Genomic DNA, 21,559 nt, shown 5'->3' with positions numbered 1-21,559 from the left:
ACACAACTCCTGGGACAATTGCATCAGCGCTGCCTCTGAACAATCCTGCAAAACTCTTGGGAAGACAAGCGGACAAATGTCAGTGTGCTGGAAGAAGCAAAGACCACCAGCACTGAAGCGATGGTCCTCCGCCATCAGCTAGACCGGCCACATTGTCCGGATGCCTGACCACCATCCCCAAAAGCAGTTGCTCTATTCCGAACTCAAGAATGGAAAACAGAATGTTGGAGGACAGGAAAAGAGATTGAAAGATGGGCTTAAAGCCAACCTTAAAAACTGTGGCATAGACACCGAGAACTGGGAAGGCATGGTCGTTGAGCACTCCAGCTGGAGGTCAGCTGTGACCAGCAATGCTGCAGAATTTGAAGAGGAATGAATAGAGGGCAAAAGGGAGAAACGTGCCAAGAGGAAGGCACGTCAAGCCAACCCCGACCGGGATTGCCTTCCACCTGGAAACCGATGTTCTCACTGTGGGAAAATATGTGGATCAAGAATAGTGCTCCACAGCCACATATGGACCCACCACCAAGACATCACACCTGGAAGACCATCATCCTCAGACTACGAGGGATCGCCTAAGTAAGTAAGTAAGTATTTGCATTTTGTAAAAGAAACACTTTCCCAATGGAAGAGCTGTTTCCCAATGGGAGAGCAATGAGAAAGGAGAAACCCAAGAAAAGATGCTGTTGTCCTGTTCCAAATGTGGTTTTTCTTCCTCGTGTTGTTTTATTTCATCGTAGTTGTATTCTAGATATGTGACAAACACTAGAGGAATTTGATTGGTGGGTGGTTTACACATGCAATGAGGAGTGAGGGAATGATGGTGCGCCAGAGAACACAAAGCTGCGGAGCGAAAGACAGGAACATCTCCTGCCTCTTTGCGACAACCATTTCTGCATCAGCCTATTATCCGCCCCCTTGATCTGTTGTGCCGTTTATGTCGCCACTTCCCCCACACCAGCCAACATCTCCGCCAATTGCTTGTTCGTCAAACGATACCTGCTGGCAAAGTGCTCAATCCGAGAGTGGGTGTCAGCGTGAGGCAACATCGGGGAGGAAGCTGGCCTGAAAAAGACACAGAATTGCCAGGTCTAAGCTTTCTGGTAGGATAAGAACGATCAGATTAGTATGTCTAGGAGATCATCCACAATGGGGAACTGTAGCTGTTTCATACCATTTCAATTGCCATAGATTCATCCTATAGACCAGTGGTTCTCAAACTGTGCTCCGGGGAGCCCTTGGGGCTCTGCGAGAGGTGATCAGGAGCTCTCTGGGGTCTCCAAGATTATTATTATTATTATTATTATTATTATTATTATTATTACTACTACTACAAAGGCTGTATGGCCATCTGTTGGAGGTGCTTTGATTGTGCTTTTCCTGCATGGCAGAAGGCGTTTGTACTGGATCGCCCCAGGGGTCTTCCACTGAAATACTGTTAAGCTTATGTTGGTTAAAATTGTTATTCATTCTAAATATTTTTTTTAATTTGCACTCTGAATTAGTTCACACAAACACTCTCCATCTATCTGCCACTGGCCCGGCCCATGCCTGACCACCATCTCCCAAAGCAGTTGCTCTACTCTGAACTCAAGAATGGAAAACGGAATGTTTGTGGACAGAAAAAGAGACTTAAAGATGGGTTTATAGCCAACCTCAAAAACTCTGGCATAGACACCGAGAACTGGGAAGCCATGGCCCTTGAGCGCTCTAGCTGGAGGTCAGCTGTGACCAGCAATGCTGCAGAATTTGAAGAGGAATGAATAAAGGGCAAAAGGGAGAAACGTGCCAAGAGGAAGGCACATCAAGCCAACCCCGACTGGGATTGCCTTCCACCTGGAAACTGATGTTCTCACTGCGGGAGAACATGTGGATCAAGAATAGGGCTCCACAGCCACCTACGGACCCACCACCAAGACATCACACCCTGACATTAAGTGCAGTTGTGTCTGACTCTGGAGTGTGGTGCTCATCTCCATTTCTAAGCCAATTGGCAACAATTCAATACAAACCACCAATAATTATAATAGTTAAAAGCATAAAACATTAAAACAATATACTTACAGTCCACTGAGCTATTACCAGTCTAGTAGTCATTTATCTAGCCATATACTATGATTGAATACTCTGCTTAACGTATTCATAATCCTTTTCCAGGCCATTGTCAACATTTTCCAATTGTCCTTTCTGCCTAATTGCCTGAAGGCCTGGTCCCACATCCACATTTTGACCTTCTTTCTAAAGGTGAGGAGGGATGACGACAACCTGATTTCCCTGGGAAGCAAATTCCACAGGCGGGGGGCTGCCACCGAGAAGGCCCTGTCCCTCGTCCTCGTCAAACGTGTTTGAGAAAGAGGCGGGGCCAAGAGCAGGGCCTCCCCAGAAGATCTTAAGCTCCTAGGTGGGACATAGAAGGAGATACGTTTGGACAGGTACGCTGGACCGGAGACAGAAATGGTTTTATAGGTCAAAACCAGCACTTTGAATTGTGCTCGGAATTGGATCACCAGCCAGTGGAGCTGACATAATTTGCATTCTAACAGAATGCAAAAATCCCAGAATTCTATAGCACTGAACCACCGCACTTAATGTGGTGCCAAAATGCTGGGATTATGCCGTGGAGATATAGCCTTGGATGAACCTAGACAGTATGCTACTCATCAGTTAATAGATGGCATCCTGAAGGGGAAACATCTCCCATTTGCCCCCAACAGATGAGATCTATGATGCTTTTTATTGTTGACTAGCCATCCCCTGCCACGTGTTGCTGTGGCCCACATGGGGGTTCTGTGTGGGAGGTTTGGCCCAATTCTATTGTTGGTATCCTATAGAGTAAACATTTCTTTTCCTCTGGCTGTATGTCCTTTTCAACACTTTGAACAGTCATATTTCCCAGTATATTGGACCAAATTCTTCCAGAATGCTAGGAATGACTTTCCCCGAATTGATTCCAGGATCACCTGAGAGAAATGCAGGGTCGAAACCCTCACTTCCCTTCCCACACATCTGGAATATATATATATATATATATATATATATATATATATATATATATACACATACACACACACACACACACACACACACACACACACACACACACACCACACACACACACACACACAGACACACATACTAGCCGTCCTCTGCCATGCGTTGCTGTGGTCATGGGGGTTCTGTGTGGGAGGTTTGGCCCAATTCTATCGTTGGTGGGGTTCGGAATGCTTTGTGATTGCAGGTGAACTACAAACCCCAGCAACTACAACTCCTGAATGTCATGATTCTATTTTCCCCAAACTTCACCAGTGTTCACATTTGGGCATATTGAGTATGCGTGTAGAGTTTGGTCCAGATCCAACATTGCTTGAGTCAACAGTGCTCTCTGGATGTAGGTGAACTACAACTCCAAAAACAAAGGACACTTTCCACCAAACCCTTCCAGTATTTTCTGTTGGTCATGGGAGAACTGTGTGCCAAGTTTGGTTCAATTCCATCCTTGGTGGGATTCAGAATCCTCTTTGGTTGTAGGTGAACTATAAATCCCAGCAACTAAAATTCCCAAATGACAAAATCCATTTTTTTTAGTGAAGGACATATATTGGATTGTTAGGTGTCTTGTGTCCAAATTTGGTGTCAATTCGTCCAGTGGTTTTTGAGTTCTGTTAATCCCACAAATTTTTATTTATATAGATTTGGATAAGGACTTCTCATTCCCACAGCTGCAGCCCTTTCTAGAATATCACCCACAACTAATAAAAAGGTCCTTGCTTGAATGCTTTGCCCATTCCTTCTCCAACAGCAAACCTTCTCTCTTCAAGAATATGGGTCCCACAGTCTCCGCTAGACCCACAACTTACGTTTCGATGAAATCTGCCTCCAACACAGACTGGACCGGCAGGTAGCCTCTCTGGGGATGCTTGCTGAAGTACTGCTTGGACCGAAACTTGTTTTTCAAGGTGGTGGCAAAGTCCCTCATGTTTTCACTAGACGTAGTCTGGGAATACAAAGAGGAGAATCACAGCTCAATAAAAAGTGGCCTGATGGATGAGAACTCTAATACATCCAGAATAGCATCCTGATTCTGCCATGTCAAGCTTCTGGTATTTGGCATTCAAAGACAATACTGCTTCTGGATTTTTTTTCATGTCAGAAGCGACTTGACAAACTGCAAGTTGCTTCTGGTGTGAGAGAATTGGCCGTCTGTAAGGACGTTGCCCAGGAGATGCCCAGATGTTTGATGTTTTGCCATCCTTGTGGGAGGCTTTTCTCATGTCCCCGCATGGGGAGCTGAAGCTGACAGAGAGAGCTCAACCCACTCTCCCCAGATTCGAACCGCCGACCTATTGGTCAGCAGTCCTGCTGGCACAAGGGTTTAACCCATTGCACCATCAGGGGCTCCTGCTTCTGGATATGGTGGTGCTTTCTAATGATCATGACCAGCACAGACACACATGTGCAAATACATAATATTCAATATATTATCATTACCATTTTTAGGATTATTGGGATCCCCATAAAGCTAACTGATAAGACGTACTTTTCAATTAAGTGGTGCATATGTCTATACATGTCCAACTTGTCACAAGCTCAATAGCAAAATCTTTCCTGAGAATATCCCCGCCCTGTTTCCCACAACACCATCACAATAAGGCTGCCCAATCTCATTTAAATATATATATTTAATATATATTAAAGATAGGCTTGCTTGCACTAAAAATTACTCTGTTCGTTGGGAGATGGGTTCAGAATTTGCTTCCAAATGCAACTACAAGAGTAAGGTCAGATAGCACACACCAGGATGGCATTCACAAGCAGTTCTCTCCAGCCAAACCCTGCTCCCGTCCCCAGTCTCTTACTGGGGTGTAATACTCCATAATGGGATAATGCAGCTTGTTGCCTTTGCTGGCTCGCCCTGTCAGGAAACAAGTCTGGCAGATGTCCACGTTGAATTGCTTCAAGCTTCGATACCTAGAATGGAAGAGGTTGGTTTAAGCACAATCAATGGATGAAGCTTTTGCTGGATGGCAACAGTGTAGGATGCAAACGTGCTGTGTATGGGTTCGAGGTAGAGTGTGAAAAAGTTCCTTTTTTGGACTACTCAGAAATGTCTGGCAAGCATGGACAGATTCTGGGGGCTGTCATCAAAAAGAAACTTTTCCATGCTCTGATTGGAAGGCAAGCCATCCATCTATCCATCTGTCTGTCCGTCCGTCTATTCATCCATCCATCCATCCGTCCTTCCATCCATCCATCCACCCATCCATCTATCCATCCATCTATCCATCCATCCGTCTATCTATCTGTCAGTTTGTCCATCCATCCATCCATCCATCCATCCATCCATTCGTCTGTCTGTCTATCTATCTATCCATCCATCCATCCATCCATCCATCCATCCATCCATCCGTCTATCTGTCCATCCTTCTGTCCGTCCATCTAACCATCCAACCATCCATCCATTTATCCACCCATCCACACACCCGCCCAACCGTCCACCCACCCGTCTATCCGTCTGTCCATCCGCCCATCCATCCATCCATCCATCCATCCATCCATCCGTCTGTCTATCTATCTGTCTGTCAGTTCGTCCATCCATCCATCCATCCATCCATCCATCCATCTATCAATTTGTCTGTCTATCCATCCATCCATCCATCCATTCGTCTGTCTATCTATCTATCTATCTATCTATCTATCTATCTATCATCTATCCATCCATCCATCCATCCATCCATCCATCCATCCATCCATCCATCTATCTGTCCATCCTTCTGTCCATCCATCTAACCATCCAACCATCCATCCATCCATTTATCCACCCACCCATCTGTCCATCCTTCTGTCTGTCCGTCTAACCATCCATCCATCCATTTATCCACCCATCCACCCACCCGCCCATCCACCCACACGTCCATCTGTCTGTCCATCCATCCATCCATCCATCCATCCATCCATCCATCCATCCATCTATCTATCTCATCCTTCACATAGCAAACAAGGACATTAGGTGGAAGGGTTCCAGGTTAGCTTCCCTGATAGACAATTTTTCTGTGATAACAATGCAAATAGCAGGAGAAGCATTATCGGTGAAGGACCTCTTGATTTTGCCCATCCTCAGAATAGCTACTCGAGAAATGATGCCTTTTTGCAGAACTCATACCTGAAACCTTTGATGGGGCATTGCCGGCAGATGGAGCACTTCGTTTGATGTTTGACTTGTTCGGCAATGGTCACTCGGTGCAGGACGGCCAGCCATACCATTGACTGTGGCTCTAGATTAGCCCATTCCAAAAACTGTGCAGCCTCAATGGATGGTTTTCCATTTCCCTAGGAGACAACATGGAGGTAGTATTATTAGTCATTGCTGTTATTAGGGTTTCTCACAAGGTCAGGATGGATGCAATGTGATGAGCGTCACTCACAAAGCGGAAGCAGCTGCGGACACTGGGCTCCACGTTGCTCCCGCCAAAGGCCGCCACTTCCCCCAGCTGCCGCGGGACTTGGATGGCCTCGTGGAGTAGGATGCCAAGGTGCCGCTGGTCACAGAGCCCACTGGGGTTTGCCACTTGGCCAAAGAGGTCTGGAGGAGGAAGGGAACAGTAGACAGCACCTCAATCTCAGTGGAAGACACAGAAAGACTATTGAAACCTTGGGGGAAAGCAAGCTTCAACAAGAAAGGGCAAGAAATAAGACCCCATTCTTAAGCAATACAACCTAGATAGCAAACCTAAATACAGTTTAATAGACTTTTACGACCTTATCAAATTAGGAAATACTCCATTTCTGAGACTGTTTGAGAAAGGTTTCGAACAGGTCCCATCACAATGACGTTAGTCCCATCCTGTCAGAATTCCGTCGGAGTGCGTCTGCAAAGTGTTGCAGAAATGGGATTATTTGCAGATGTAATTCTAATTGTGTGTGTTTTTTAAAAATACTACAGATTCTTCTGTTGCTGAATCTGTATGCATCCCATCCTCAATGATACTTTTTGAAAGCTCATAGAGTGATGTAGGGAGTGTTTTGAATGGATTGGGAAGAGCCAGCCTTCCACGGTGTGATGAGTCAAGGCTCAGTATTTTCCAATCGTAAGAATCATAATAATCAGGTGTGATGAGGAGAGTATGCATCCCGTCTCAATACAATTTGCATCTAGTCCTAAAAAAATATGGGATGCATACTGATATAAACAGATTATCTCCCAATGCGATAAGGTCCTTAATCTCATAGGAATTAATAGTAGAGAATTGTTAGTCTCCCGAAAGAATTACAATTTCAAGGATTCTTCAAGGAAAGTTACGACACCTTAACAGATATACAAATAATGCATAGCTTGTAAAACACTTTCCTACAAGGAATCATTTCAAGTCAAGTAATATGTGATAGAACCACTCTATAGGATGCCAGCCTCCCTCCCATCTCGACTTTGAGATAATTGAAGAACACCATAGAAAGTAGGACACAGGGCAGTTTTACATGAAAAGGTAAAGGTTTCCCCTGACATTAAGTTAGGTTGCATCTCACTCTGGGGGTTGGTGCTCATCTCCATTTCTAGGCCGAAGAGCTGGCATTGTCCGTAGACCCCTCCAAGGTCATGTGGCCGGCATGATTGCATAGAGCGGTTACCTTCCCGCCAAGATGGTACCTATTGATCTACTCACATTTGCATGTTTTGAACTGCTAGGTTGGCAGGAGCTGGGGCTAACAGCAGGAGCTCACCCCGCTCCCCAGATTCGAACTGCCAACCTTTCTGTCAGCAAGTTCAGCATCTCAGCAGTTTAACCTGCTGCACCATCGGGGGGGGGGGGTTGCTTTACATTAAACCCTATCAATAGGTAAGGAACATGAGATCAATTCATAACAACATTCTTTTTTCTACATTAAGAGAAATACAATAATAATAATAATAATAATAATAATAATAATAATAATACTTTATTTATATACCACTCTATGTCCCCGAGGGGGACACAGGGCGGTTTCCAAGTAACATCACCAAAACATACAGAAAAGGATTGTTTACACTCTGACACGGAAAATACGGACAGGTAAACAAGATACAAAGGGATCTTCTAGGATGCGGCTCTGGTTTTTCCTGCAGCTGACTTTCTCTCCATTTCCTAAACTAAAGCAGAGGTTGCTCAGTCCCATTGCAACCCATCACCCATCCCTCCAAGGTGACTCACACTGGAACTTTTCCTTCACTTCGGTGCCACACAAACACGCGATGCCCGTCTTGAAGGAGAGCGCCCGCATCTTCCCACTGCGTCCGCTAGAAGACGATAGGAGCAGAGTAAACAACTGGCCCATTATGCCCAATGCGGTGTTCCTGTCCTGCTGGGGAAACTTCTCCAAACACTGTTGACAAAATGAATCCAAAACAGACTGGCCTGCACAGCTGATAATCGGAGGGTGCATCTACACCAGGCATGGGCAAACTTTGGCTAAGATGCTTGCCATAGATGCAGGTGAAACATCAGGAGAGAATGCTTCTAGAACATGGCCATATAGCCCGAAAAACCTACAACAATCCAATAATACTTTTATTTGGCACTAAATTGCATTATATGAATCTACACTGCCATATAATGTGGTTCAATGCAGTTAAACAGCATAATTATAATTATATTTATTTATACCCTGCCACCATCTCCCCAAGGGGACTCGGAGTGGCTTACATGAGGCCAAGCCCAGTGATACATTACAATAGCATATAATAATAATAATAATAATAATAATAATAATAATAATAATAATTTTATTTATACCCCGCCACCATCTCCCCAAGGGGACTCAGGGTGGCTTACATGAGGCCAAGCCCAGTGATACATTACAGCAGCATAAAATATAAACAAAATAATAATAATAATAATAATAATAATAACCATCATCATCATCATAATTTTATTTATACCCCACCACCATCTCCCCAAGGGGACTCAGGGCGGCTTACATGAGGCCAAGCCCAACAACGCATCAGTAAAAACAAAACATCAAGCAAATAAAACAGTACAATTAATATAACTTACATTTAAACAATAACACAGAGAATTTAAAACCTTACATCACAATAAAATAAACCAACCAAGTAACATAAACAGTACAAAATAACATAATGGAAAATAAAGTATGAAATTGCATTACATGGCAGTGTAGATGGGGCCTAACAGGCTATTTGAAAACCCCAAGCTTAGAAGATGTCTACTTTCCATTTTTTGTGTGTGTCAGGAGCGACTTGAGAAACTGCAAGTCGCTTCTGGTGTGAGAGAATTGGTCGTCTGTAAGGTCATTGCCCAGGGGACACCTGGATGTTTTGATGTTTTACCATCCTTGTGAGAGGCTTCCCGCATATCCCCACATTGGGAGCTAGAGCTGACAGAGGGAGCTCATCCGTACTCTTCCCGAATTCGAATCTCCGACCTGTTGGTCTTCAATCCTGCCGGCACAAGGGTTTAACCCATTGCGCCACTGGGGCTCCTTACTTGCAATTGTCAGATGGGGACAAAGAGTAACCTTCCCCATCTTCTCCTGTTTATTAATTTCCTAGAAATGTCCAATATTAGTGATAATAAACTAGAATGGACCAATCTAGCCTGCTCTAGCAAAACGTTTCTTATTGCTGTAGATGCCTTTCCAGATACCTGTCAAAAACATTGAGCAACCAATTCAGGCTCATGTCAACACAGAGCGGGACGTTCACTAGGATGCCCCTTTCCTCCTCGAGCCGTTCATAGAGGGCTGTCAGGCAATGGATCACCTCCACCACGTCCATCACATGGTCACTGGGCTGGAGCTCATGCTCATTGAAGACCTCCAAGGCGGTTGGCAGCGTCACCATGTCCACTGTTGTGCAGAGACAGAAAGGAACAGGGGGAGGGAGGGAGAAATATGTAACTGTGGAAGGCCAAGCAAAGAAAGGAAAAACCCACACAAGCAAACAGTGGGAGGAGGAACTCCCTGGACACCTAATTGGGGCAACGTTGAAGGACATACAACCTGTGTCCTAGAATTATTACATACATGAACTCCTGTACTTTTACATAATGTTTGAAGGAAGAATGTATGTATGTACAGGCAGTTAAACATTATAAACAAGTTATGAGTAAGATAGGTTTGCTCTTAAGTTGAATTTGTATGTAAGTTGGAACAGGTATGCTGAGTAAGCATATAACCGTAACTCAACACACACACGAGGGTGGGTCAAAAAGTTTTGCCTCCTGTGTCATAATCTATATAAATAAAAATGTAATGTTCAATGTATTGTCGAAGGCTTTCATGGCTGGAATCACTAGGTTCTTGTGGGTTTTTTCGGGCTATAGAGCCATGTTCTAGAGGCACAGATTAACACCTCCCAGCAACAGATTTTCCCAGGCTCAGGCAGGCCTTCAAGGTGATCAGCTAAACATTCACACCTAACTGCAGCAGGGAAGAGCTCCTTGCCCCACCCCAGCCATTCCACAGATATGTAAACCCATTTTTCCTACTTCCAACAGACCTCACAACCTCTGAGGATGCTTGCCATAGATGCAGGCGAAACGTCAGGAGAAATGCCTCTAGAACATGGCTCCATAGCCCGAAAAAACCCACAAGAACCTAATGTAATGTTCGTTTGTGGGATTAACAGAACTCAGAAACCACTGGATGAATTGACACCAAATTTGGACCCAAGACACCCAACAACCCAATGTATGTCCTTCACTCAAAAAAAATTGATTTTGTCATTTGGGAGCTGTCGTTGCTGGGATTTATAGTTCACCTACAATCAAAGAGCAAGCTGTTTTAACGTCATTCAAGCCATTGAATCTGAAACCACATAAGTTGTCTTTCAGAGGTCCGAACAGGGAAAAGATTCAATGACTTGAATGATGTTAAAACATAATTCAACATCAACTTGAATGACACCAAAACAGCTTTAAAATCATGGCTCCCGAAGCAAAACCCTGAATTTTTGCAAAATGGTTTTGATGCCTGAGTTAAACGATGGCACAAGTGTGTACAAATTGATGGTGACTATGTTGAATTGTAGTTTTGGGTAGATGACAGTTCAGGCAACTTCTGCTGTTATATGTTCATTCATAACGTTTTTATGACACACACACACACACGTACTTGCTTTGGATAGCATAGGGAAGGGTTAACACCCCTGTGGTGTTTCCTTTGCTGCCCATGCCCCTGTTCAGAAAATATCACTTTCTGTCCCTGTGATCACTGGATTTTGAAAAATTAGCTTGTTGTGGAAACAAGGATTGGGGATAAAGTTTCAGTAATACACCATTTCCCCATAATAATACCTTTTTCAGGAGTGAATTTCCCCTTCTTAGAGGGAGCTTTTTCTCACTTCCTGTTGTCTCACCCCCATTCTTAACTAGGAGTTGTTTCTAACTCAAATGTTTGTAACTTGGGGACTTCCTGTATCGTTCCAATGTGTGATGCAATCAATGTCAGACTGTTATGCTCTACTTGTTCTTCTTTCAAGTCTCAGAGTGAACTTTCCACCCATTTGTATCTTCCATTCGAAATATTCAGTTTTATGGTTTTTTGCAGTTCTAGCATGTGTATAGGATTGTAGGATTACAGTTGAGATGAACTGGCCTTAATTATTCCAGGCAGAGAAAGGAATGTGAGGGAGAACGAAGGAATCTGGAGCTTACACCGCAAGGCCTTCTGCACCCGGCGCAACTTCATGGCTGTACGGTAAGCAGAAAACTTGATGTTGTTCAGCTCGGCTGGAAGGAAGAGAAATGAAAACATAGATTTTGCTTTTTGTATTCTAAGTCTCGGGGGTGGGATTTGTATCTCTAGATTTTGAAGCAAAATAACAACAACAACAACAACAACAATAAGCAGCAAGACTCTGGCACAAACCAGTAAAAGTTGTCCCAGTGGTGATCGGCACACTGGGTGGAGTGCCTAAAGACCTTGGCCTGCACTTAAACACAATAGGTGCTGACAAGATTACCTTCTGTCAGCTGCAAAAGGCTATCCAACTGGGATCTGCACACATTATTTGCCGATACATCACACAGTCCTAGACATGTGTGCCTTCCCAGAATAAGAAAACTCCAAGCAATATGTCCCTAAATGCACTTTATTAGTGATCTAATTGTCTGTATGCCCTATCCTTCTCCGAAAATTATATCCTAGTTATACTTCACCTGGTCATGCTCAGCATTATTTTTAAATTTTTAATTATTACATTGGCCCAGCCATAGGTTTTTAACACTGTTGTGTTATTGTTAATGTTTATTGCTTATTTTTTGCTTATGAGTTTTATTTATTGTTTTGTATTACTGTTGTTATTGCTTTTACTGCTGTATTGTGGGCTCAGCCTCATGTAAGCCGCACCGAGTCCCTTGGGGAGATGGTAGCAGGGTACAAATAAAGTTATTATTATTATTATTATTATTATTATTATTATTATTATAAGTGTCCGACGTGTGATCCAATTCAACAGCCAGCAGAATGATCTTGTTTGCTGTGGACTCATCTTGTTGTGTTTCTAATAATAATAATAATAATAATAATAATAATAATAATAATAATAATAAACTCTTTATTGGGTTGTTGTAGGTTTTTCCGGGCTATATGGCCATGTTCTGGAGGCAATTTTTCTCCTGACGTTTCGCCTGCATCTATGGCAAGCATCCTCAGAGGTAGTGAGGTCTGTTGGAAGTAGGAAAAATGGGTTTATATATCTGTGGAATGACCAGGGTGAGACAAAGGACTTTTCATAGAATCATAGAATCAAAGAGTTGGAAGAGACCTCATGGGCCATCCAGTCCAACCCCCTGCCAAGAAGCAGGAATATTGCATTCAAATCACCCCTGACAAATGGCCATCCAGCCTCTGCTGGACTAGCTGTGAATGTTTCAGCTGATCACCTTGATTTGCATTCAATGGCTTGGAAGCGCCTGGGGGGAATCTTTTGTTGATTATTATTATTATTATTATTATTATTATTATTATTATTATTATTATTATTATGATGTTACAGAAAAGGAACACATCAAACTACTCTGGGACTTCCGAATTCAGACAGACAGAATTTTGGAGCACAAGACTCCTGACCTCATGACTGTGGAAAAAAACCAAAGTATGGATCGTTGATGTCGCAATCCCAGGTGACAGCAGGATTGCAGAGAAACAACTGGAAAAGCTGACACGATATGAGGATTTAAAGATTGAACTGCAAAGATTCTGGCACAATTTAGTAAAGGTGGTCCCAGTGGTGATTGGCACACTGGGTGCAGTGCCTAAAGACCTTGGCCTGCACTTAAACACAATCGGCGCTGACAAAATTACCATCTGCCAGCTGCAAAAGGCCACCTTACTGGGATCTGCATACATTTGTTGCCGATACATCACACAGTCCTAGACACTTGGGAAGTGTCCGACGTGTGATCCAATACAACAGCCAGCAGAATGATCTTGTCTGCTATTTACTAATCTTGTTATGTATCAAATAATAATAATAATAATAATAATAATAATAATAATACCACCCACCAAACCAAACGTAGATCATGCAAAGATGAACAACAAAACAAAGGTGTATTCCAACCCTGTAACGTCAATTGTTCCATCTCTGATTTCTCTATAGAGTACATAAACTACTTACCCAGCGTTTGGTACAATTCAGTCATCTTGGGGTGGTCCCAGCACGTTGTCTGGGCCTGGTGGCTAAAGGAGAAGCAGGAATAGAAGGGATTAAGACAATGACAATGATCAATACATCGTGCTTTCAAGTCACCTGCTGACCCATGGAGCCCTACTAATGTCCCATGCTTTTCTTAAGCAAGGAATACTCTTAGGTGGTGTGATGAATTCCATTATTTTGGGCAACTCTTACAGTATCCAAGGAAGGTCTTGAATGATATTCCTGACTAATCAACAAGAGGGGAAATTACTGAAAAGAAAGAGTTATGATCTCAGACGCAGCCAGAAACTCACTTGATGTAGTATGGGACTTTGTTGGGAGAAATTGCTCGTTCCCAGGGCACCTGGACTGATGCTGCCAGGAAAGAAACAAAGACATTCTGAATGCAAAATAAGTCTCACAAATGATGTGACCATCATTATTTATCAGTGACGGTTCTCTGCCCAACACCACTCCCACAACTGTGTCCCTGGAAAAGAAACTCATTGTCCCTCTTTTGCCCTCAATTTCCACTTTATGGTTAGGTATATGTAAAGGTTTTCCCCTGACATTAAGTTCAGTCGTGTCCGACTCTGGGGGTTGGTGCTCATCTCCATTTCTAAGCTGAAGAGCCAGTGTTGTCCGTAGACACCTCCAAGGTCATGTGGCCGGCATGACTGTATGGAGTGCCATTACCTTCCTGCTGGAACAGTACCTATTGATCTACTCACATTTGCATGTTTTTGAACTACTAGTTTGGGGCTAACAGCAGGATTTCACCCTGCTCCCCACATTCGAACCAGTGACCTTTTGGTCAGCAAGTTCAGCAGCTCAGCGATTTAACCCACTGCGCTACTGGGGGCTAGTCTTTTTATGGTTAGTATTTTCTTATTTCAAGGTTCATGTTCCAGGGTTCAGCTCCTTCCCTAGATTCCCTGATGAAGAGATGGGAAATCTGTGACTCCCCAGATGTTTTTGGACTGCAGCTCCCATCAACCCCAGCATGCATGGCCAATGCTCAGGGATGATGTGAGCTGCACTCTTACCTCTCCAGCGCACATTCATATGAATGCCTGCATCTAAACAACAAGGGAGCATGTGGTACCCAGACTGCCCCTTCTTGCATTGCAGAGGTATGTTTTGATACTCCCAGGAAAATAAGGTGATGGGATTTTAAAATATATTGCGGCTTGCAAAGAGGTTTTCTTGCAAGGAGGAGCACACTCATAAATAATTAATAATTAATAATTAATAATTAATAATTAATAATTAATAATTAATAATTAATAATTAATAATTAATAATTAATAATTAATAATTAATAATTAATAATTAATAATTAATAATAATAATCTATTGTTTCATCTGCAAGGAAGCAGATGAAACAATAGATCACATCCTCAGCTGCTGCAAGAAGATCGCACAGACAGACTACAAGCAGAGGCACAACACCATTGCTCAGATGGATTGAAAGATCGAACTGCAAAGACTCTTGCACAAGCCAGTCAAGGTGGTCCCAGTGGTGATCGGCACACTGGGTGCAGTGCCTAAAGACCTTGGCCTGAACTTAAAAACATTTGGTGCTGACAAAATTACCATCTGCCAGCTGCAGAAGGCCACCTTACTGGGACCTGCACCCATTATTCGCCGATACATCCCACAGTGCTAGACACTTGGGAAGTGTCCGAGGTATGATCCAATTCAACAGCCAGCAGAGTGTCTGCTGTGGACTCATCTTGTTGTGTTTCAAATAATAATAATGACCTCAAAATCGAACTGCAAAGGCTCTGGCATAAACCAGTCCAGGTGGTCCCGGTGGCCATCAGCACACTAGGTGCCGTGCCAAAAGATCTCAGCCGGCATTTGGAAACAATAAACATTGGCAAAATCACAATCTGTCAACTGAAAAAGGCCACCTTACTTGGATCTGCGCACATCATTGGAAAATACATCACACAGTTCTAGATGCTTGGGAAGTGTTCGACTTGTGATTTTGTGATACGAAATCCAGCATATAGATCTCGTTTGCTGTGACATACTGTGCTTTTGTGTCAGAATAATAATAATAATAACAACAACAACACTTCATTTGTATTCCCTCCTCTTGCAGCCCAAACTGGGTTTTCTACTCGTATCATCTCAGGAGTCTATGGCCTAAGCCTGTTGCATGTTTTTGGCACAGCTCAAAATGCACAAATAGAATGGGAAGCCTATCAGCAGCAGCTCTTCCATTTGGACATGGCATTTACATACATGAGAGAAAGTGCTGTGATCCTGGACCAAAGTCCCGATGGGCATCCTGAAGGTGCTTCAGCCGGTCATTTATGGAGACCTATGCGAAGATTGAAAATACCAAATGAAGCAGTGGAAATGCTGTGTGTGTGGACATATGGCAAAGAGAGATAATGCAAGCATCTAAAACAATCCACTGCAGCACATACACACACACACACACCCCACAAGGCTAGGAGAGGGGATTAAAATCCCATTAAAGGAGTCCGAGCACAATTTTTTGATATTTTTTTCATGCCTCTATCATTTCAACCATGGAAGGAGAATGGGAAGCTTCTGTTTTGCTTCTAGGGTTAGAGCTGTGAAGACAAGGAAGGTCAGCATACAGTGGGCTTTGGGTATCTGCTAGTTTTGGTTCAGGATCACTGTGGATACAAAAATCTGTGGATGCCTAAGTGGCATAGTCAAATTGGGTTGCCTATATAAAATGACAAAATCTACGATATTTTCCCATTTTTTAAATAATGCTTTCAAGCCTTGAAATGCGGATTCCAGGGATAGAAGGGATGACTTATTGATAAGCTACTCATTTGTAGAGTTGTGCTCAGAATTTGTTCCTTCTATTTCCTTTGTTTCTTTCGTTAATGTCAGTACTTCGGGAGCACATAACAAGAACCCCCCTTTCGGTACAAAAATCAGCTCGCCACAAAAGCAAGCGGGAGCCAATCCTGGCTCCTTGCCTACTTTTTGGGATCATAGTTTAATCTTTTTTTATTAATCCTTTAAGGCCTTGAATGGTCTGGGGCCGATGTACCTGAGGGACCGCCTCACCCCCTACCAACTCCAGAGATCCCTCCGTTCTGAGGACCAAGATCTATTGGAAATTCCCAGTGTCAAGACCTTGTGTCTAACAGCAACCAGACGCAGAGCCTTCACAGCAGTGGCACCATCACTCTGGAATACTCTGCCACCTGAAGTCCGTGCCTTGCGGGACTTATCAGCTTTCCACAGGGCATGTAAGACATATCTATTTCAATGGGCCTTTGATCTCTGATTGTTTTTAAATTGTTTTAAATTTTTTTAAAATTGTGTTCGATTTTAGCCTGTTCTTGTAAGCCGCTCCGAGCCCCAGGGGAGTGGCGACATATAAGTTCAAATAATAAATAAATAAATAAATAAATAAATAAATCCCCCAGCAAACAAAAAGTAAACTCTCTCTCCCTGAAAACGACTGTCCTCTTTCAGAAGGTCATCATTCTTCCTTACCTGGAAGTGTGAAGACTCCTTAAAATGCATTGGAATGGAAAATGTGGCTGGCTGGTGTGGTGTAGCCCAGGAGAGAAAGCGCAGATGCCTGCTAGTACTGCCTGCAACCAAGCACTTACTCTAGAGTAAGTGAGTAAGTGCTTACTCCAGAGGAGGTGCTCAGCTGCAGGCACTGACAGGCAGGTACGCTTCTGGACTTGCACTCCACATACATGCACTCTCTTTCCAAGGAGAGTCCGTGTGGTGTGAAGGCCCAGAAAGCGCACACACCAGCCAGTATCTGTAGCCAAGTGCCTCCTCTAGAGTAGAAAGAAACAGCAGGTAAAAAGAAGCTGGAATTGACAAGCTGGAATGTGTCCAGAGGAGGGCAACTCAAATGATCAAGGGTCTGGAGAGCAAGCCCTATGAGGAGCGGCTTAAGGAGCTGGGCATGTTTAGCCTGAAGAAGAGAAGGCTGAGAGGAGATATGATAGCCATGTATAAATATGTGAGAGGAAGTCACAGGGAGGAGGAGGGAGCAAGCTTGTTTTCTGCTTCCTTGGAGACTAGGACGCAATGGAACAATGGCTTCAAACTACAAGAGAGGAGATTCCATCTGAACATGAGGAAGAACTTCCTGACTGTGAGAGCTGTTCAGCAGTGGAACTCTCTGCCCTGGAGCGTGGTGGGGGCTCCTTCTTTGGAAGCTTTTAAACAGGCTGAATGGCCATCTGTCAGGGGTGATTTGAATGCAATATTCCTACTTCTTGGCAGAATGGGGTTGGACTGGATGGCCCATGAGGTCTCTTCCAACTCTTTGATTCTATGGTTCTAAGCCTCCTTAAAGCACGTGGGGAGCCTGGGAAGTCCTCTACCCCCTAATGGGCTGATAGAAAACAGATCTTTCAGCACCCCAGATCAAAAACAGATTTCTGCCCTCCCAATTTTGGGAGATTCCCAAAAAATGGATTAGGACCCCCACTGAAAGCGGGGACATGAAATGGGTCAAGGTTTACCCTGAATGCACAACCCTACTAGGAGCCCCCGGTGGCACAGTGGGTTAAACCCCTGTGCCGGCAGGACTGAAGAACGACAGGTCGCAGGTGCAAATACGGGGAGAGGCGGATGAGTTCCCTCTATCAGCTCCAGCTCCTCATGCGGGGACATGAGAGAAGCCTCCCACAACGATGATAAAAACATCAAATCATCCAGGCGTCCCCTGGGCAACGTCCTTGCAGACGGCCAATTTTCTCACAGAGACTTGCAGTCTCTCAGGTCGCTCCTGACACGACAAAAAAACAACAACCATACTCATTTGGTCCCTTGCTTTGTTAATTTGTTTTATTTCTCCTTGGCTTTTGTCCTACACCAGCATTTCTCTAAGGGCCCTTCCACACAGCCATATAACCGAGAATATCAAGGCAGAAAATCCCACAATATCTGCTTTAAACTGGGATATCTGAGTCCACACTACCACATATTCCAGTTCAAAGCAGATAATATGGGATTTTTTTCAGCTGTGCGGAAGGGGCCTCAGACTCTTGCGTTAGTACAGTGTTCCCTTGCTACTTCGCGGATCGCTTTTTGCGGACTCGTTGTTTCGCGGGTTTTTTAAAAAAAGAACTTAAAATGCAGTATTGTTTACAATTAGTGAGGGAACACTGGAGGAGGAAGGAGGGGCCTCCTTGCCCTCTTTACCTTCCTCCTCCTCCTCCTTCTTGTGTTACATAGTGTAATATGGGTTGTTGTAGGTTTTTTCAGGCTATATGGCCATGTTCTAGAGGCATTCTCTCCTGACATTTTGCCTGCATCTATGGCAAGCATCCTCAGAGGTAGCTCTGAGGATGCTTGCCATAGATGCAGGCGAAATGTCAGGAAAGAATGCCTCTAGAACATGGCCATATAGCCTGAAAAAACCTACAACAACCCAGTGATTCCGGCCATGAAAGCCTTCGACAGTAGCAAAATTACAGTTATGAAATAGCAACAAAAATAATTTTATGGTTGGGGGTCACCACCACATGAGGAGCTGTATTAAGGGGTCACGGAATTAGGAAGGTTGAGAAATACTGGTCAACATGCTTTTGAGACATCAAAGGAGTTTCAGAATAAGCTCTACTGTAGTCTGGAAATTTTAGCAGATAGATGGAGCGGAGACAGTGTCATTAGACGGGGTTCCTACTAAATAGCTGGGGCCTGATGTTAGCCTTGTTGTAAGTGTCCACCATCCTCACCTGCAGCTGCTTCCAGCGTGTGTTGATCTGCTCCAGGGCGCGGGAGTTCTCCATGGACAGGTGAACATCGGAGATCGCAAGCTGGTGGGCAAGGTCATTCACCATCTTCACACCATCTTTCATAGGTGAGAGCTCCTCTTTGAACAACTGGAGAGTCATCGCATCCCAAAAGAAAGACAGTAGCAGGAAAGAAACAAAGTGAAAGAGAGAAAGAAACAGAGACAGTACATGAACTGTATTGTCGAAGGCTTTCATGGCTGGAATCACTAGGTTCTTGTGGGTTTTTTTGGGCTATATGGCCATGTTCTAGAGGCATTTTCTCCTGATGTTTCGCCTGCATCTATGGCAAGCATCCTCAGAGGTAGTGAGGTCTGTTGGAATTAGGAGAATGGGTTTATATATCTGTGGAATGACTGGGGTGGGGCACAGAGAACACAGAAATGCTGGACCACACCAACAACCATCATGTCAGACTACAGAGAGAAGCCATTGAAATCCACAAGCATGTGGACAATTTCAACAGAAAGGAGGAGACCATGAAAATGAACAAAATCTGGCTACCAGTATTAAAAAACTCTAAAATTACAACAGCAAAACAGCAGAGAGGAAACAATCAGGCACATCTTAACACCTCTCAACAAAAGATTCCCCCAGGCTCAGCCAGGCCTTCTAATGCTAATGAAGGTGTCAGTTGAAACATTCACAACTAGCTCCAGCAGAGAAGAGCTCTTTGCCCCACCCCAGTCATTCCACAGATATATAAACCCATTTTCCTAATTCCAACAGACCTCACTACCTCTGAGGATACTTGCCATAGATGCAGGCAAAATGTCAGGAGAAAATGCCTCTAGAACATGGCCATATAGCCCGAAAAAACCCACAAGAACCTAGTACATGAACTGTCCAAGGACAGGCAGTCTGGACATCTTGGACCACATTTTGAAATTATCCTTGACTGTTCAAAGTCATGGAGGACTCACTCAAAAATGTGCATACTGAGAGTTCAAATTTCAGTATGGCCTCCATATTTGTGGAGGATACGATCCAAGATGACCCATGAAAACCAGAAACTATAGATAATACTGAATCCTTATGGTGACTTATTTTGCTAGCAGAGTGGATTTTAATATGCTATATCTACTCATGGGAATACAAGATTACTAGTCAATGGCACTGTCAACACTGTTTTTTGAGCTCTCTCTTTCCAGATTGTGGACAGATCCACCTTGAAGAAGAAGACCAAAGGCTACCTTGGTGGCTTGGATGTGGTCTGGCAAGGAGTCAATGAAGAGGTCTCCAATGGGTTCCCATGTCTCTCGGACGCTTTCCGCTTGGTTGAGGGTGGTGCTGAGCTCCTCCATGGTCCCTTTGATCTCCAGCAACTGCTCAAGGGTCCTCTCAATGTGGCGATGCTGGTCAACACAGCGGGCAGTGAGCTTTTCCCACAACTCACTGGCCACAGTGGCCTGTTTCCACACAAAACGGCTGATGTTCTGGATCCGGTGTCTTGGGGACACATCTAGGAACAGATCAGCGATATCAGTGTGGTCCACCAACAATGCTCATGCAGTGCTCAGGCTAGGTGGTTCCAAAAAGTAATGTTTCTAAGCCTTTTCTTTATGGCTTTGCATCTGAAATATCCCATGCTTGGTACCTTCAGGTGTCTACTAGTGCCATCCCCAAAAATAAGGGGAGGGGAAATATTCGGTGGTGAAGAATGCTGATTGGTGGAAAGACAGACTATCCTTGATATGTTTATGGCTAACTATAGACATCCTAAACAGCACATCTCCACACTGAAATAGTTTGTTAGAATTGTAGAGTTAAAAGAGATCTGATGAGCTATCTAATCCAGCTTTATGTTCCTCTCATAGTAATTGAGAGTAACTCCTAAGTCTATAGGAAGGTCATGAAGGTCACGCCTACCTTCGTGACCGTATCTCTCTTCATGAACCAGCCTGAGCTCTTCGATCTTTGGGAGAGGCCCTCCTTTCAGCCCTGCCAATATCACAGGCACGGCTTGTGGGTCCTAGGGAGAGAGCCTTCTCCTCTGTGACCCCCCAACTTTGGAACTCATTACCCGGAGAGATTAGGAAAGCCCCCACCTTAGAAACCTTCAAGAAGGACCTCAAAACTTGGTTTTTCCATTATACTTTGGAGAGTAGTCACACAACCATATACTATTGCTCCCCTCAACGTCTCTGTTCTTGGAGCA

The 21,559-nt window shown here is 43.9% G+C and overlaps 1 protein-coding gene across 5 annotated transcripts in view; it reads right to left on the bottom strand.

Moving 5' to 3' along the window:
• The window catches only part of DRP2 (dystrophin related protein 2), a 66,080-nt gene that overhangs the window by 16,919 nt on the left and 27,602 nt on the right, over positions 1–21,559 (bottom strand). For 4 of the 5 annotated variants that reach the window (XM_060756365.2, XM_060756361.2, XM_060756364.2 and 1 more), the window contains 13 exons: positions 20,595–20,863; positions 19,345–19,491; positions 15,887–15,965; positions 13,948–14,008; positions 13,616–13,677; positions 11,649–11,723; positions 9,639–9,840; positions 8,184–8,269; positions 6,423–6,580; positions 6,161–6,327; positions 4,857–4,968; positions 3,858–3,994; positions 1,000–1,065 (listed from right to left, as the gene is read on the bottom strand). In XM_060756365.2, coding sequence (XP_060612348.2) covers positions 1,000–1,065; positions 3,858–3,994; positions 4,857–4,968; positions 6,161–6,327; positions 6,423–6,580; positions 8,184–8,269; positions 9,639–9,840; positions 11,649–11,723; positions 13,616–13,677; positions 13,948–14,008; positions 15,887–15,965; positions 19,345–19,491; positions 20,595–20,863 — 1,621 coding nt within the window. Of the gene's footprint in view, positions 1–999; positions 1,066–3,853; positions 3,995–4,856; positions 4,969–6,160; positions 6,328–6,422; positions 6,581–8,183; positions 8,270–9,638; positions 9,841–11,648; positions 11,724–13,615; positions 13,678–13,947; positions 14,009–15,886; positions 15,966–19,344; positions 19,492–20,594; positions 20,864–21,559 lie in introns of those variants that run through there. The other variant, XM_067471522.1, reaches the window with a different exon arrangement.

Source organism: Anolis sagrei, chromosome 10 (assembly GCF_037176765.1).
Source record: "Anolis sagrei isolate rAnoSag1 chromosome 10, rAnoSag1.mat, whole genome shotgun sequence".
Classification (NCBI taxonomy): domain Eukaryota; kingdom Metazoa; phylum Chordata; class Lepidosauria; order Squamata; family Dactyloidae; genus Anolis; species Anolis sagrei.
Note: the sequence above shows the minus strand (reverse complement) of the source record. Positions and strands in the feature narration are given on the sequence as shown.